General features: G+C 43.8%; 1 protein-coding gene across 2 annotated transcripts in view; it reads right to left on the reverse strand.

Moving 5' to 3' along the window:
• Positions 1-13,377, reverse strand: part of TRIM23 (tripartite motif containing 23) — a 36,498-nt gene that overhangs the window by 15,318 nt on the left and 7,803 nt on the right. Inside the window, exons 2-3 of one of the 2 annotated variants that reach the window (XM_040421339.1) lie at positions 10,836-10,998; positions 8,331-8,452 (exon numbers count right to left, since the gene is read on the reverse strand). In XM_040421339.1, coding sequence (XP_040277273.1) covers positions 8,331-8,452; positions 10,836-10,998 — 285 coding nt within the window. Of the gene's footprint in view, positions 1-8,294; positions 8,453-10,835; positions 10,999-13,377 lie in introns of both variants that reach the window. The other variant, XM_040421338.1, reaches the window with a different exon arrangement.

A 13,377-nucleotide genomic window follows, 5' to 3' on the forward strand; every position in this document is an offset into this window, starting at 1 on the left:
GTCCACAGGTGGGGGTTGTGCTTACAGTCCAACACCGTGCAGGACGTTTGGCATTTGCCAGAGAACCCCAAGATTGGCAAATTCGCCACTGGCGCCCTGTGCTCTTCACAGATGAAAGCAGGTTCACACTGAGCACATGTGACAGACGTGACAGAGTCTGGAGACGCCGTGGAGAACGTTCTGCTGCCTGCAACATCCTCCAGCATGACCGGTTTGGCATTGGGTCAGTAATGGTGTGGGGTGGCATTTCTTTGGAGGGCCGCACAGCCCTCCATGTGCTCGCCAGAGGTAGCCTGACTGCCATTAAGTATGGAGATGAGATCCTCAGACCCCTTGTGAGACCAAATGCTGGTGCGGTTGGCCCTGGGTTCCTCCTAATGCAAGACAATGCTAGACCTCATGTGGCTGGAGTGTGTCAGCAGTTCCTGCAAGACGAAGGCATTGATGCTATGGACTGGCCTGCCCGTTCCTCAGACCTGAATCCAATTGAGCACAGCTGGGACATCATGTCTCGCTCTATCCACCAACGTCAAGTTGCACCACAGACTGTCCAGGAGTTGGCAGATGTTTTAGTCCAGGTCTGGGAGGAGATCCCTCAGGAGGCCGTCCGCCACCTCATCAGGAGCATGCACAGGCGTTGTAGGGAGGTCATACAGGCACGTGGAGGCCACACACACTACTGTGCCTCATTTTGACTTGTTTTAAGGACATTACATCAAAGTTGGATCAGCCTGTAGTGTGTTTTTCCACTTTAATTTTGAGTGTGACTCCAAATCCAGACCTCCATGGTTTTGAAAAATTTGATTTCCAATTTTTGCGTGATTTTGTTGTCAGCACATTCAACTATGTAAAGAACAAAGTATTTCAGAAGAATATTTAATTAACTCAGATCTAGGATGTGTTATTTTTGTGTTCCCTTTATTTTTTTTGAGCAGTGTATATTTGGACACTGACATAAATTTTGTTTTTATTACCCGTTTACTAAAACATATTCAAGTTATAGTTATATAATGGACATAAAGTCCAGACTTAGCTTTCATTTGGATGAAGGGTTTAGGAGTTTCAGCTCCTTTACAAGTTGCACCTTGTTTTTAAAAAGGGACCCAAAGTAATTGGACAATTGACTCAAAGGCTGTTTTATGGCCAGGTGTGGGCAATTCCTTCATTATTTCATTCTCAATTAAGCACATAAAAGGCCTGGAGTTGATTTGAGGTGTGGTGCTTGCATTTTGAAGATTTTGCTGAGAAGTAAACATGCGGTCAAAGGAGCAGGTGAAACAAGCCATCCTTCATCTGCGAAAACAGAAAAAAGCCATCCGAGAAATTGCTACACTATTAGGAGTGGCAAAATCTACAGTTTGGTACATCCTGAGAAAGAAAGAAAGCACTGGTGACCTCAACAATGCAAAAAGACCTGGACGCCCACAGAAGACAACAGTAGTGGATGATTGCAGAATAATTACCATGGTGAAGAGAAACCCCTCACAACAGCCAACCAAGTGAACAATACTCTCCAGGATATAGGCGTATCAATATCCAAATCTACCATAAAGAGAAGATTGCATGAAAGGAAATACAGAGAGTTCACTGCACGGTGCAAGCCACTCATAAGCCTCAAGAATAGGGTGGCTAGATAGGACTTTGCTAAAAAAAAAAAAAAAAAACACATCTTAAAAAAACAGCACACTTCTAGAAGAACATTCTTTGGACAGATGAAACCAAGATCAACCTCTACCAGAATGATGGAAAGAAAAAAGTATAGCGAAGGCATGGTACAGCTCATGATCCAAAGCATACCACATCATCTGTAAAACATGGCGGAGGCAGTGTGATGGCTGCCAGTGGCACTGGGTCCCTAGTGTTTATTGATGATGTGACACAGGACAGAAGCAGCCGAATGAATTCTGGGGTTTTCAGAGACATCCGTGTGCTTGAATCCAGCCAAACTGATTGGTCGGCGTTTCATAATACAGATGGACAATGACCCAAAACATAAAGCCAAAGCAACCCAGGAGTTTATTAAAGCAAAGAAGTGGAATATTCTTTAATGGCCTTAACATGTATAGCTTGGAAGAAAGACGAGACAGAGGGGATATGATAGAAACTTTTAAATACATAAAGGGAATCAGCAAGGTAAAAGAGGAGAGAATATTTAAAAGAAGAAAAACTACCACAAGAGGACATCGTTTTAAATTAGAGGGGCAAAGGTTTAAAAGTAATATCAGGAAGTATTACTTTACTGAGAGAGTAGTGGATGCATGGAATAGCCTTCCTGCAGAAGTGGTAGCTGCAAATACAGTGAAGGGGTTTAAGCATGCATGGGATAGGCATAAGGCCATCCTTCATATAAGATAGGGCCAGGGGCTATCCATAGTATGTAGTATATTGGGCAGACTAGATGGGCCAACTGGTTCTTATCTGCCGACACATTCTATGTTTCTAAGGCCTCCTGCACACGACCGTTTTTTTTCCCCGTTTAATGGCCGTTTTCTGCGTTCCGTATACGGAACCATTCATTTCAATAATTCCGCAAAAAAAAACGGAATGTACTCCGTATGCATTCAGTTTACGTATTTCCGTTCCGTTTAAAGATAGAACATGTCCTATTATTGCCGGCAAATCACGTTCCGTGGCTCCATTCAAGTCAACGGGTCCGCAAAAAAACGGAACATACGGAAATGTCTTCCATTTCCGTTCTTTGCTGAACCATCTATTTAAAATGTTATGCAGAGCCCAATTTTATCTATGTAATTACTGTATATGCCATACGGAAAAACGGAACAGAAACAAAAAACGGAACAACGGATCCGTGAAAAACGAACAGCAAAACATTGAAAAAGCCATACGGTCGTGTGCAATAGGCCTAAGTCAGTCGCCGGATCTGAACCTAATAGAGCAGGGATGCTCAACCTGCAGCCCTCCAGCTGTTGCAAAACTACAACTCCCAGCATGCCCAGACAGCCTACAGCAGGACATGGTGGTAGTTGTAGTTTTACAACATCTGGGGGGCCGCAGGTTGGGCATCCCTGCAATAGAGCATGTATTTCACTTGTTAAAGACTAAACTTCAGACAGAAAGGCTCACAAACAAACAGCAACTTAAAACGGCTGCAGTAAAGGCCTGGCAGAGCATTAAAAAGGAGGAAACGCAGCGTCTGGTGACGTCCATGAGTTCAAGACTTCAGGCAGTCATTGCCAACAAAGGGGGTTCAACCAAGTATTAGAAATTAACATTTTATTTACAATTATTTAATTTGTCCAATTACTTTTGAGCCCCTGAAATGAAGGGATTGAATTTAAAAAAATGCTTTAGTTCCTCACATTTTTAGGCAATCATTTTGTTCAACCCACTGAATTAAAGCTAAAAGTCTGAACTTCATCTGCATCTGAATGGTTTTGTCCAAAATCCATTGTGGTAATGTGCAGAACAAAAACTAGAACAATGTCATAGGGACACATGCATGTCATAGGGACACATCAAAAGTTTAGATTGGTGGGGCCTGAGTGCAGAGACCCCAACCAATCTCAAGACCGAGGGGGAGAGAAGCGTTCATTGAGAGCGCTCTCCTCGCTGCACGAGACGGGCCCATAGACTTTCTATTGAGTCGGTCTCACTTCCTGTCCTCCAGCGCTGAACGAGAATGCGCTAAGAGAGTACTTTTATCTTTTCATTCTAGAGATCAGTGGGGCTTTCAGGGCTCGGATCCCCACTGATCTAAACTTTTGACATGTCCCTATTACATCTGAAAAGTTTACCGAAAGTACGTTGCCACTTTAAATCCTGTCCAACCCCTGTAAGACTGCATGCACACAATTGTGTAAAAAGTTGTGACTTTTATTTATCTATTCCCATCCGTTTTTGAAGCTTGCCGGTGGTTTACATGACCACGACAGAGTAGCCTACCTCCAAGATGTTGACCTAGCCAACACATTGTTATCAGTTAAATAATTCTTCTGTCGTTTACCTCTGTTGTTTTCTGGACCTTTTGGTGTTTCAAAGATCACCATTTTTAAAAAGGGAGTCTGTCAGTAGTTTTGACCATGGTAAATTGCTGACATCACTAGGGAGAGGCTTGACCGAGCAGGACAAAACATACCTTTTCTCATCAGTCGTGTGAATATGAAGTTTTGCTCTGCCAGATTCCACTCTTTCGCTGCAAAGTGCTCTGCACTGAGCTGACAACTGTAGTGGACTCCTGGTTGGATGCTGCAGCCGTCTCCCAGAGCAGAGGGGCTGTGAAGCAGCTCAAAGCAGAGAGCACTTCAGGGCGAAGCTCGGCCATGGGCATGAGCAAAACCGGGCAGAATAAAACTTCATATTCACACAGCTCCCAAATTAAAACGCTCCACGAAAGATATTTGTTCTGCTCTTCCCGGCGCCTACCTACTGCTGCCAGCAGTTTATCATGGTCAGAACTGCTGACAGACTCATTAGGTGATGGTGCATTTATAAATTACAAATACCCTGATGCTGCAGCTCCATGCTTAATACAATGTGGTATGCAGCTAAAATAAAAACAGTCATGATGAAAACGTCCCGTCTGGTCTAAAGCCATTGTAACGGCGATAGGAACATAAGTGTGAACATCTGTCACCTAGTGTCCTGCACCACGGGGTGGGAGGAGGGCCACTGCTTTGAATAACGTGAAAGTGGCATCATGTGATTCAAGCAGTATGGCCTTAGCGTTTGTTATCCTGGAAGAAAATTTAAAGGTTATGTATTATACGAACAATGAAAGTCGCAAATGAAACTGGCGATTGTGTATAAGACCTCTAGGACTTTCCAAAAAATAAAACCTGTAGATTGCTGGTTGTAATCACATTATTTTCATAGGTCACAGCGGTTATGTAGGTTTTCATTTATGTTCTGCTTTTTTGTGAATTTTCTCGAAAAACTAAGAAAAAAAATACGCATAAAATACATGTAGAATGAACACAAAAAAAAAAAAAACGGGCCCCTGTTCTGATGTTAGGACAGAACCAGCACTCATGACTTTGTTTCAGTCTACATACATGGACAGTATTGGGACACACCTCAATCATTGAATTCAGGCATTTCATTCAGTCCCATTGCCACAGTAATCTCAAATATTTTGTATTTAAAATGCCATGTACAACTTTGGGGGCATTTTTTTTTTTAAGATTGCATTTTACTCATCTTGAGCTAAAATCATTTATTCTTCAGCTGGTCTTTATTAAAAATGCTCAGCCATTTCTGAGATACAGGCGTTAAAGGGGAGTCAATTTGCAGGCTGTCGGTTTCTGTTTTCTTTGAATCCTTTCATCTGACAGCTTATTTGTACTTATGTCTGATCTCCTGATAAGTCTGATGTTTGATAAGAACTGAGCTATGGCGAGTGTTTGAGGTGAGATCAGAAATAAGAGTTAGACATGAGCCGTCTGATTCAAAGTAAACAGAAAGGGACATCATGGGATCCCTGCTAAAGTCAGTAATAGGCTCCTGCGGTGAACCAAGGCGAAGTGTCAGCACAGCCTGTGTGGGGTCTCTTCTGCTCACACCAGGATTAATGGTGCGGGTGGCAGGGACTAATAATGCGAGTACATAGGCTGCGCTAATACAAAAAATAAAAATAAAAAAGCAAATTAAAAAGAGAGAATTAATAGAATTTGCTTAATCATCCAGCTCTACCTCCTTGATATTCCTCAATCAAACTTGAGTAGTAAAACTTGCAACGCTCTGCTGACAACTTCAGAGCTGGAAAAAAATTTTTTGTAGAAAACATTCCCAGAAGAGTGAAAACTTCTTTTCGTTGTAAAGGGATGGAGGGCAACTCCACATTAACGTCCATGGATTTAAAATGGGATATCCTAAAATCTCCTGTGAGTGTAAGGTGTAGGTGCCCCAATACTTTCATCTGTTGTACCTTTGTATACTGGTTATATCATGGGTGAAATTAAACATTTTTATAAAAGTGATTCAAGCGCGGCTATGTTTTGTGAAGAGTTAGATAAAGATTGGCATAGTATGCAGTCCGACCCCACCAACATCAAATTTACGATCATAGTAAATATAAAAGTCATACATGTAACACGTTTGCATACATCTAGAGTCCACAGGACGCTGCTTTCGGATTGCAGTCACAGCTAATCTGCACCTGGCCATTTACTTCACTTTGGTAGGAGGTACTGGATATATCTATGACAAAATCAGACATTTCTGGCATTCCTAACAACGGTGCCTGCAAGGTCTGTCATATGAGACAAGTCCTCTCCAACTCCTGCATCTGCCCCACAACCCCCAGACATAGACTTTTCATTGTAAAGCATGTGGTTTTCAGCAAATACTGGAGACCAGAGTCAGAAACAGACAAAACTCCAGTTGCTCGTGTTTGCACAGTTACAGGTTATTCATGCTACCTGTGGGCCTCCCAAATCTCTTGACCATCTTTGAGATGTTTCTACACCACATTGGAGTCCATTTGTGATAAATTCAGTTGATTGGACGTGACTTGGAAAGACACAGCCCTGTCTACATAATGTCTCACAACTGACAATGTATAGAGCAAAAGCCGAGCCATGAGGAGGAAAGAACTGCCTGTAGAGGTCAGATACAGGATTGTGTCAAGGAACAGATCTGGACAAGGATACAAAACAAGTTCTGCTGCACTGAACGTTCCCAGGAGCACAGTGATCTCCATAATTCTTAGGCCTCTTGCACACAAACTTTTTTTTTTCCCCGTTTACGTTCCGTATACGGAACCATTTCAATGGATCCACACAAAAAAAAAAACACGGGAGGTACTCTGTATGCCTTCCATTTCCGTTCAAAGATAGAACATGTCATCCGTAATTTGTGCGGATCCGTTTTTTTTGCGGACCACAAAATACTGAAAAAGCCATACGGTCGTGTGCAAGAGGCCTTAAATGGAAGATGTTTGCTACAACCAGGACTCAGAGCTGGCCACCACACCAAACTAAGTAATCGGGGTGACCATGAAGCCAAACATACAGATGGGAGAAACTTCCAGAAAGTCAGCCATCACTGCAGCACTCCAATAATCTGGGCTTTATGGCAGTGCTCTTCAGTAAAAGACACAGGAAAACCCGCCTGGATTTTGCAAAACCGCACCAAAAGAACTGTCAGACCACGAAAAACAAGATTCTCTGCTCTGATGAAACTGATCATCACCTGCTTAAAGAGGACCTTTCACCGATTCTTACCCTATGAACTAACTATACAGATAGGTAGAGCGGCACCCGGGGATCTCACTGCACTTACTATTATCCCCGGGCGCCGCTCCGTTCTCCTGCTATGCCCTCCGGTATCTCCGTTCCCTAAGTTATGGTAGGCGGAGTCTGCCCTAGCGCTGGCCAATCGCACTGCAGAGCTCACAGCCTGGGAGAAAATAACCTCCCAGGCTGTGAGCTCTGCGCTGCGATTGGCCAGCGCTAGGGCAGACTCCGCCTACCATAACTTAGGGACTGGTATCTCCGCCTACTATAACTTAGTGAGCGGAGATACCGGAGGGCATAGCGGGAGAACGGAGCGGCGCCCGGGGATAATAGTAAGTGCAGTGAGATCCCCGGGTGCCGCTCTACCTATCTTCCCTACAGTGAAGCATGGTGGTGGCAGCATCATACTGTGGGGGTGTTTTTCAGCGGATGGGACAGGAAGACTGGTCAGGGATGATGGAAAGCTGAATGCAGCAAAGTGCAGAGATATTCTAAATGAAAACCTGATCCAGAGTGCTCCGCACCTCAGAATGGGCTGAAGTCTCAGCCTTTCAACAAGACAATGACCCTACAGCCAAGACAACATAGCGGTGGCTTAGGGACAACTCTAAATGTCCTCGAGTGGCCCGGCCAGAGCCCTGACCCAACTGAACATCTCTGGAGAGACCTGAAAAATGTCTGTCCACCGCTGCCCCCCTTCCAACCTGACAGAGCTTGAGAGGATCGCTGACAATGGCAGAAAATCCCCAAATCTAGGTGTGCAAACCTTGTGGTATCATCCCCAAGAGGAATGGAGGCTGAAATCACTGCCAAAAGGTGCCTCAACTAAGTCCTGAGTAAAGAGTCTTAATACTTATATCAATGTAATATTTTAATTTTTCCTTTTCAATAAATTAGCAAAGACTTCTCACATTCTGCTGTCACTATGTCAGTATGATGCCGAGTGCAGGGGGACGGGGAAAAAGCAGATATTTTTTCTATTTCAGCACAATGCCGCAACATAACAAAAAGTGAAAGGGTCTGAAGACTTTCTGAATGCACTGCATACCTTCCAACGTACTCTAGATTATATTCAAGACTCTTTCTGGAGTATAAACATACATGCTTTTTGCAGGAACCAATGCATCTAGAGAATACCTCTCCATATCCTCCCACCGACTCTTCCGTGGATCCACTCTGGCCACTTGCACCATTCTGCAGTCGTTCCAGCAGTTCCAGTAGAGCAAAGTTTTTCTTTAGTCCCCAAACACCAGAGTCTCCTGTTTATAAAAAGGGGCAATTATTAGGAAAGGGGTTGTCCCATCGCCACGGTTTCCGTAACTTGCAGTGAAAGGAGTTCTACAGAGTAACAAAACAAGTGTGGAAACCGCGAGATGGGACAACCCCTTTAACTGCAAATTAGACATTCACACAGCAACTTTCAGTAAGTTTTAAATGAAAAGTTGGTAAAAGGACTGCATAAAGCCACTTTTTAGGTACTTTAGAGAAAAAAAAATTAAAGTTAGCAAATCCCCATACGCCGATCTGGACAGAATCCCTCCTATTTACAACAGTAGAGATCGATATGTAGATCGATAGGAGTAATCCATATTCCTTTGGCCCCCCTGTCAGCAGGCACGTTCCATGCTACAGATCTCCTAAAAGAGGACTTGGGCCATGTTCACACACTTAAGATTCAGGTGCAGATAACACACCTAAACCCTGACAGAATCAGCAGAACATGTGGACTATGCAGTATTTAAAGGGACGTGTCACATTGAACACAGTATCTGAGCTGCAGGCAGCGGGTTATGGCGCAGGAGGAGTGGAGCAGGAGGGCCTCATTCACACGACCACAAGTATTTCTTTACCGTCCACAAACTGTGGATGTGCAAAATACGTATGTGGTCGGTGTAGGGTTGCACCGGGTAATGAAGTCTTGATTTTTTAAATACTTTGATACCAGATACCGGGACTACCCTCCTACTGCACAGCTTAGCATTAGTACCTGTCAGAGAACATGGCGCACACAGCATATCCTCATCAGTGGAGAAGGAGGGAGGGTGTCCCTCCTCCCCACTCTGACTCGGCCGCCTACCACCACCAATAAAAAGGCCGAGTGGCCTGATGGGGTAGTATAGGAGTGAAGGACATATACAGGGGGGTTTACACTGGAAAAGGGACCCATTATGACATCGCCATGTGACCAGTAACACCCATAAGTTACTTGTCAAATGGCAATGATGTCATCACAGGTCCTTTAACCTACAGCAGCCAGGAAAAGTCTTGCTGCAGGAGGAGATTGTCTCACGAGCAGGGGACAGGTGTGCGCTTCATGGAGACGCTCTGTATGCCTGCATTCATGTGAGGCACAGAGTTATTTCTTTTAGTACCTCCATGTGCCTCACGTTAATCGGAAGTGACCCCATCATGTACCAGATAAAATGGGCAACATGAGGTTAATGTGAGGTACATGATGTTAATAATAAATAACCCCATCATGTACCTCACATTAACCTCATGTTGCCCATTTTATCTGGTACATGATGGGGTCACTTCCGATTAACGTGAGGCACATGGAGGTCCAAACTAATAAAAACCCATGTGCCTCACATTAGGGGTGGGCGATATAGGCGATCTGCACGATATGAATTTGTGCAATTATACAGATTTTGTCTATATCGCCGGACCGCGATATGACCATGGAGCGCTAGCGAATTGAAGAAGCTTCTCACTCACTGCTCCGTGGCCTCGCGACTCCGCACTGTACTGGCCAGGGCCTGGCGTGCACACAGCGTCTGCCCGCTGGCTGGCGCTGTGTGTGACGTCAGGTCCCGCCCAATGCATGCTGGGAAGACGACGCGACACCTGCGGACTCCATCAGCCAGCTGCTGCCGAGCACCCTGCAGGAAAGACAAGTATAACAACAGCGATTCTTCTGGGGGGGCTGGAGGATCGGGGGATGGCGGGGGGGTTCTATTTACAAAGGATGGCCATGGGGCTGATCTGATGGCACTGGCTCTGGGGCACATGTCTGTTGATGGCAATTGGCAAATGCCATGGGGCTGATGGCACTGGCTCTGGGGGACATGTATGAAATTTGTGTTTTACTAACACTTAGTCTTCATCTTTACATTGTTTGGAAAAAGATCTGTTACACAATACACACATAAAAAAATTCTTGAATTCTTTTTTAATTTGTATTTTTAGTATACATACAGAAGAAAATGATATATCGCAAATGTTTCAAATTATATCGCAATATAGATTTTAGGCCATATCGCCCACCCCTATTAATAGTAACTCATTATGTACCTCCCACATTAACCCTATACTGCCTTTTGTGAGTAGGTACTGGATGAGGTTACTTACTAGTAATGTGAGGCATATGGGTTTATCAATTTAGGCTTCCATGTGCCTCACATTATAAAAGGGACCCCATCACTGTGTGGGTTTTTTATTTCTGTTATTTTGCGGACAACTACCATTTTTTGTAGAACAAACATACAGATGCGGAAAGCACATTGAAGTCAGCTGATCGGCAGGAGTGCTAGGATTCGGACCCTTGCCGATCGATCACCTATAGCATGAAACCAGACAACCCCTTTCAGCAACAGCCACTTTGTAAAAGGTTAATTTAAAAAGATTTTATTTATTTTTTACCTAGTTCAGTAACTTGCCGGTCAAAGGGGCAGCGTATAGCTCTGCCATGTAGAGGAAGGCGGGTCAAGCAGTCATGGCAGACCGTGTGGCCACACAGCAGTAAACGTGGCACTTTGTCCCCTTGTAACGTGAAGACGTCTTCACAAACACCACACTCCAGAACCTAAGAAGCCCAGAAGACAAGAGAGTTTACCAACAAATAAGCAGGAGGGTGCCTAGGAGAGCTGAAGAGGCAGAGCCACTGGGAAGATGAAGTCCTAACATCCAATATCCTTCAGGGTTTTCAGGTAATCTGACGACGCAGGAATCCTAGAACAGTGGCATCAGACAGTGCCAAAATCAGCAATGAATCTGCGTGTTACAGACCTGTAATAGAGCGCCCCCTACAGGCCCATATTGTAGCTCTACCATTATACAACAGATTGAGTCAGTGCACATAGGCTGTAGCTTTGGCAGCTACGTTGTTCCGGCATCACATGGCGAGGCAACCAGTTTACACCTATCGGAACCAACATTTATATTTACTGGCCCGCTCTCAGGTTCATATCATTAAAGAGGGTTGTTTGCCCCCAAATACATTTTTAACTAAGGCTCTGAAACGAATTACCAAAAATAAAAAAGCAACACTAACCTAATCAATCAATAGTGCTCCATTCCTGCTCAGAGGGTCTCGTCCCCACTGCTTCCAATGCCCTGTGCCTTCTGGGGTCAAATGCAACACTGCAACCATTCACTGGCCTCAGCAGTGACCACATCACCGCTGAGACCTCTGCAAATGACAACAGATGGAAATTCACAGTTCCAGTTCGCAAGACAAGCAAACAGGACAAGACCGGCTACTTTCACACTAGCGTTGTTTTAATCCGGCGTTCAATTCCGACACCGGAACTGCCCGCCGGATCCGGAAAAACATGTGAAAACGGATTACATTTGAATCCTGATCAGGATTTTGATCACAATGAGAAAATGCATTGCAAAAAACGGATCCGCCATTTATGGACTTTTTCTTTCACATTTTTCGGGTTTAACCGCCTCACGTCCGCCCATAGGATATAAACGTCCTATGGGTGGACGTCTATTTCTGACAGCACGTTTTAAAACGTCCTGTCAGAAATAGCAGCTGCACGCTAATCGTGCAGCTGCTGATCGGGTTGCCCGCTGTCAGTGACAGCAGGGCAACCCTAAGACAAGGCAGGGACAGTTCCCAGGTGTCCCTGCCTTCACGATCGCTGCAGACACAGCGCTCACCGAGCGCTGTGTCTGCAGAGAAGGAAGCGCTGTGCGCTTCCTGTTCCGGCCCGGCGGTCATGTGACCGCCGTGACCGGAGAGTGCAGGGGCTGTGTGAGGTCTCTCAGAGACCTCGATCAGCCCTGCTGTGAGGCTGTACAGCGCAGGATTGCTGCTGTACAGCCTCTATAGGGGTGCATTTGTCCTGTAACTGGGGCTACTATGTCAGCCCCAGTTACAGGAGAAATCAACTGTGAAAAAAAAAAGAAAAAGTGAAGCAAATGTCCCCCAGAGGTCTTGTATGACCTTATGGGGGACAAAAGTGTAAAAAAAAATAAAAAAAATAAAGGGTTGAAAAAATAAAATAAAAGTTTCACATGTAAAAAAAAAAAAAGTTCCCAAGTTAGGAATAAAAAAAAAAAATTAAAATAGAAAAAATAAAGTAAAATAGACATATTTAGTATTGCCGCGTCCGTAAAAACCAGCTCTATAAAAATATCACATGACCTAACCCCTCGGGTGAACACCGTAAAAAAAAAAAAAAAAAACGGTGTCAAAACAAGCAATTTTTGTCACCTTGCATCACAAAAGGTGCAACACCAAGTGATCAAAAACGCGTATGTCCCACAAAATGGTACCAATAAAACCGTCACCTCATCCCGCAAAAAATGAGCGCCTACATAAGAAAATCTCTCAAAAAATAAAAAAACTATAGCTCTTAGAACATGGAGACACTAAAACATAATTTTTTTGGTTTCAAAAATGCTATTATTGTGTTAAAGTGAAACAAATAAAAAAAAAGTATACATATTAGGTATTGCCGCGTCCGTAAAAACCAGCTCTATAAAAATATCACATGACCTAACCCCTCGGGTGAACACCGTAAAAAAAAAAAAAAAACTGTCAAAACAAGCAATTTTTGTCACGTTGCATCACAAAAGGTGCAACACCAAGTGATCAAAAACGCGTATGTCCCACAAAATGGTACCAATAAAACCGTCACCTCATCCCGCAAAAAATGAGCCCCTACATAAGAAAATCTCTCAAAAAATAGAAAAACTATAGCTCTCAGAACATGGACACATTAAAACATAATTTTTTGGTTTCAAAAATGCTATTATTGTGTAAAACTTTAATAAATAAGAAAAAGTATACATATTAGGTATCGCCACGTCCGTAACAATCTGCTCTATAAAAATGTCACTTGACTGAACCCCTAAGGTGAACGCTGTAAAAATAAATAAATAGAAACTGTGCTAAAACAACCAATTTTTTGGTCACCTTGCCCCATAAAGTGTTATATTGAATGATCAA

The sequence above is a fragment of the Bufo bufo genome, chromosome 2 (assembly GCF_905171765.1).
Source record: "Bufo bufo chromosome 2, aBufBuf1.1, whole genome shotgun sequence".
Lineage (NCBI taxonomy): Eukaryota > Metazoa > Chordata > Amphibia > Anura > Bufonidae > Bufo > Bufo bufo.